Source organism: Sinocyclocheilus rhinocerous, unplaced genomic scaffold, assembly GCF_001515625.1.
Source record: "Sinocyclocheilus rhinocerous isolate Xijiao unplaced genomic scaffold, SAMN03320098_v1.1 scaffold1852, whole genome shotgun sequence".
Taxonomy (NCBI): domain Eukaryota; kingdom Metazoa; phylum Chordata; class Actinopteri; order Cypriniformes; family Cyprinidae; genus Sinocyclocheilus; species Sinocyclocheilus rhinocerous.
In genome coordinates, this window is record NW_015636840.1 from 52,024 (window position 1) to 56,834 (window position 4,811).

General features: G+C 36.6%; 1 protein-coding gene across 1 annotated transcript in view; it reads right to left on the reverse strand.

Moving 5' to 3' along the window:
* Nucleotides 1-3,125: 3,125 nt before the first annotated feature.
* The window catches only part of LOC107748079 (GMP synthase [glutamine-hydrolyzing]), a 29,877-nt gene continuing 28,191 nt past the window's right edge, over nt 3,126-4,811 (reverse strand). Inside the window, exons 15-16 of the mRNA XM_016562736.1 lie at nt 3,620-3,792; nt 3,126-3,540 (exon numbers count right to left, since the gene is read on the reverse strand). Of these exons, the coding sequence (XP_016418222.1) occupies nt 3,439-3,540; nt 3,620-3,792 (275 nt within the window). The 3' untranslated portion in view covers nt 3,126-3,438. The remainder of the gene's footprint in view (nt 3,541-3,619; nt 3,793-4,811) is intronic.

Here is a 4,811-nt window from a genome sequence, read left to right on the forward strand (position 1 = left end):
GGCAGTGTATATATATATATATATATATATATATATAATGTTTCATTATGTTTGTGAAGATTCTCAGTTATCCAGGTCATTGTAGAATATTAGTAGATTATGGTCAAATGGACATGCATGGACAAATATATACAAAATATAAACAAATGGAGTATATTTTGTTTTTGTCTCACAACATGCCAGAGAACTTACAGTTTGTGGTCCATGGTGTATGTTTTTTTTGTTTATTGCATTATAAATTTTTTATCTCTCTCTCTCTCTAGACTTAGTTTGTCTCTAAATATCTCTCCAACAAGTGAAACAGTGAAAAAAAACCTATTTTTTTTTTCAGACACTGAAAACATTTTAATTAAAGATTAGTTTACTGACTGGAACAGTTACTGTAGAGACAGATGAATGTGATGGGGTGAACAGCGCAGGGGTTTGATTTAATTGTGACCGGCATGCTTTAGCTTGTTCGGTGACAGCACTGGTGCTTGAACCTCCCCTGCTGTTTAGCTCTATAATAGACCTGATACTGTATCTTTACTTTCCTTTGGGATCTTGCTGTTTGTGGATGTGCTTGTCACTACATGCCCTTCAATCAGCACAGCGACACACACCTGAATCCTCTTCCCAAGTGAAAGGGAGAAATACACACAAGCACACTGAGTTCACAAACAAGAGCCTGTCACGTTACACAATATCTGCTCTTAACGCTTCAATGTGAATTAACACATAATGATCAATTTGGCAAATGCTCACTTACCTCAGAGCATGTTAGGGCATCATAATTAATTTTCTAATAGAGCTGAGAAATTGGCAAAACAACAATACATTACACTTATTACATTACTTCCTTCTTTGAGATTGCACTAAAGGCATGAGTAGACGAATGAATATTTAAAGACATTTATTTGTTGTATGAAATGCTAATATATAAAGCCACAGATAAAAACTGATGCTGTGGGATTGTTTTTCAGCCAACTGTAATAAAAATGTGTGCAAAAACAGCTGAATAATGAATGTAAAATGTCTTTGGATTAAAAAATATAATAGTATATTGTGGGCTGCAATAATAACTTTTGCCTTATTTTCTAACGATAAACACCTAATTTGCCACACATAGACAGAACTTTACCAGATTTTCCAGTCCTGGAATAATTCCACGAATCCCAGGTCATTTCTGACAGTTTTGTTATTGTTATCTAAAACTATTAAATATCGTGTTCATTAATTGAAACAAAGGTAAAATAAAAAAATATTACATAAAAATTTTAACATGAAAAGAATTGACAGCTAACTGAAATAAAAGTGTAAGTTGAAGTACTAAAATTACTAAAAGTAAAATAATGCTAAATGGAAACAAAAGACAAAATAATACAATAGAACATGTAAATTAACACTATCACTAAACGGGGGTGGGGGGGTAATTAATATTACACTTTTTCCCCTTATGAAATATTTCAGATGGCTATGCAAGGATTTATCAGAATGTTACGGTTGTCTCTTACACAGCAGTGTCAATAAATCTCTTCACATGCACGCATATACCAGCTGTGCACACAATTTATATTTATATTTTATAGTATTAGATATTTTACATTTTTTATGAACTACACCAGAAGTGTGAACCAAATGCAAACGATATAAGATCAATCAAAGATCTTGTGATGAGAGAAATCTGAACACAGAGTTCTTTATTAAAGCTCAGTTTGCATTATACAAATATCAGTTTCTAACTGCATGCGGTGGCTTGGTCTGAGGCACAATACTAAGGTAAAACAGCATTGCTCAGGTTTAGACAAAAAAAAAAGAAGGGGGAGGGGAGAATCAACATAAAATTGCATAAATTAAACTGAATATCATGTAACATTGCAGTTTACCCACTAGGAATTTAAACTTGTTAGCTGTATTTCTATTAGACAAGTAAAATATACACACGGTAAAGGTGACACTGACAAAAAGACATTAAGAACAAGATTTGCGATTAAGGAAATTCATCTTGCATTGAGTTTTTTGCCATTGTGACAACAGAACGTTTTGAAATGAAATATTTAAAGACAATAAATACCGAGCATGTTATTCATATCACAATTCTCTACATCATAAATTAGACAAAGGGCTAGAGACACAGATCTCCATTTGAGCCCAATCAAAGCCCCCTCTCTCTAGACATAAGAACACGCTTCTGTTAAAGGAGTGGAATATTAATAATGAGGCCACACACACACAGGAGGACTCAAATATTGACAGTAACTCGTGGTCCAAATTCAGTTAAGCACAATTTAGCTCAAAAGAACTTGGCGTTCTTTGCGGGATGATGCCCCTCATCTGGTGTCCTGTCAATAACCTATTCTTCCTCCTCCTGTAAATCTCCTTTCATTTGCCTTTGAAAACCCTATTGCTCTACCTAGCACACACACAAAAAAAGAAGAAAAAAAAGGCCTTTATTGGTGAAAATAAGTACACTGTTGATCTTACATGTTTATAAGACCAGCCTAGGCAAACTCAACCACGGTGATGTAAAATGCAGACATCAGTAATAACACATTTTCTCACTTATCACTATTCAAATCTCAAAAATCCTTTGCCTGAAAAGACAGAAGAAAATAATGCAGCATAAAATAAAGTCACATCCCTGAAAAACAAAGTAACTGGGAAAAAAAAAAAAAAAAAGTAAAAACAGGCACAAATTTCAGGAGGTCTCCAGATTTAGGAGTCTCCTTCACAGCAAAACCTCTGTGATAAACCAACCCGTCCACAGCGTAAGAGCGTCATTCAGCAAACTGTCTGATCTCATCCATCTTTGGCAAATAAACATCGATTGGTCATGTTTAAGGAGCTACTACTGCAAGTCTTTACCTGCCACTTCCATAGAAGGGGTTCAGGTAAGAAATCCAAACCAAAATCAACACTGCACAAACTGAGTTAATGAAAAAACGTTTATCTTAAAGGCAGAACGCAGCAACACTTGGAACTTAATGAGTGGATTTGCTTAAAAAACGGCTTTCTTCGTGTCATGCTGCACATGGACAGTCAACTGCCCTAAAATGATCTTAGATCTTCAGTGGCTACGACAGAAAGCATGGAGGAGTGACCCGTCACAATGCATTAAACACAGAGAGCAGATTAAAAAAAAAACCTAATCAATGTATCATCATTATTATCATCAGTGATGAGGATAATGACAACAACAATTATAATACCAATATTACAACCGACCCCAGATAATGAGGCGGAACTGAAGTGGCGTTGTCAGTTTAACGCCAATCACAGTACAACCTGCCATTGTAGGGAATGTTCCGGTCTCAGTGGGACAATGACAGGGCGGCGTGACTAAAGGGGGTGGTGGGAGTGGAGAAAAAGGATTTGGGGGGGAATGTAGCAGTACTGGGAAAAGGGGAGGTAGAAGAGGAGTCGACAAGGATAAATCAGAAGGTACAATAGTCCACTGTTCTACTCCCACTCGGTGGTTCCCGGTGGCTTGGACGTCAGGTCATACATCACTCTGGAGATGCCTGGGATTTTCTTGATCTCGTTGACCATCTTGAGAACCACCTGTGGCCAGAGGAGCACGAGTTAGTGTGTGTGGAAATGATGTAGGGTTTATGTGTGGACGGAGGATCTGCTCTCTCACCTCTTCAGGGATTTGGTTGTCTGGAGTAGCGGCGATGCCGGTCATGAAGTCACTGGTGATGAAGGTTCTGATGACGACGGACCGTCTGCAGGACGGCTGCTTCTGCAGTGGGTCACGATCAAAGTGCAGTGGGGTGAGGATGACTGGCATCTGGCTGATCTTATTTGAGTAGCCTGGATATCAAGCAAAAATTGATACAAATATATTTTAATATATGATATTGACAACTTATCCATTTATTTTTATTTCAATAGTCCTTGTTAATAAAGATAACAGTCTCGGGGGTGTCACAATATAACAGTATTGAAGATATTTATACTGTACATATTTTTAAAAAATTAAATACTGATATAATGTTAGTGCCCCCATTATGCCATTTCTAAGGTTCCTAATATTGTTTTGGGAGACTCCTACAAAAGTTTTACATGCATGCAAGGTCAAAATAGGCATTTAATATCACCTCATTTTCCAACGATTCTCAAATGAATCGTTCAAAGCATTTCTAAGATTCAGTCTCTCTAAACCCCTCCTTTCCGTGAGTCTACTCTGCTCTGATTGGTCAGATGGCCCAGTCTGTTGTGATTGGTGACAATATAGTACTGTCGCCCACATCCAAAAAACGTTTGTGTGGGAGGTTTTTGAATTCAGTAAAAAAGAAGAATATTAAGCAGAATAAATAAGATTATATTTTATATATTTTTTGAAGAATATGGGTAACCAAACAGTTGCTGGTCCCCACTGATCTCCAAAGATTGAAAAAAAAATACCCATATTCCTTAAAATATTTTCTTTGGTTTTCAGCAGGGGAAAAAAAAAAAAAAACACATACAGGTTTGGAACAACTTGAGAGTGAGTAAATGATGACAGAATTTTGGGGTATTTTGGATCACATATTTATAAAATGTTATATCTAGGTTCAAATGTAATAGTATATAAACTGAAAAAGTTATGTACATTGTGTTTTACATTTTGAGGTAAAGATGATGAAGATCAAGTCAGGCATCCCAGGTGTCTGAGACATTAACCTTTTGACTTTATGCACTTACTGACCATTGGGAAGGGTCCCAAGTTAAAGGTGAATGCTAAGCTCAAGGCACAGCTGTGCCTTTGTCTCTGTGATAATGTGAAGGTATGGGCGATACTGTCAGGCTGATTGGATTAGCACCTATGCATTTGAATGACACTGTTATGC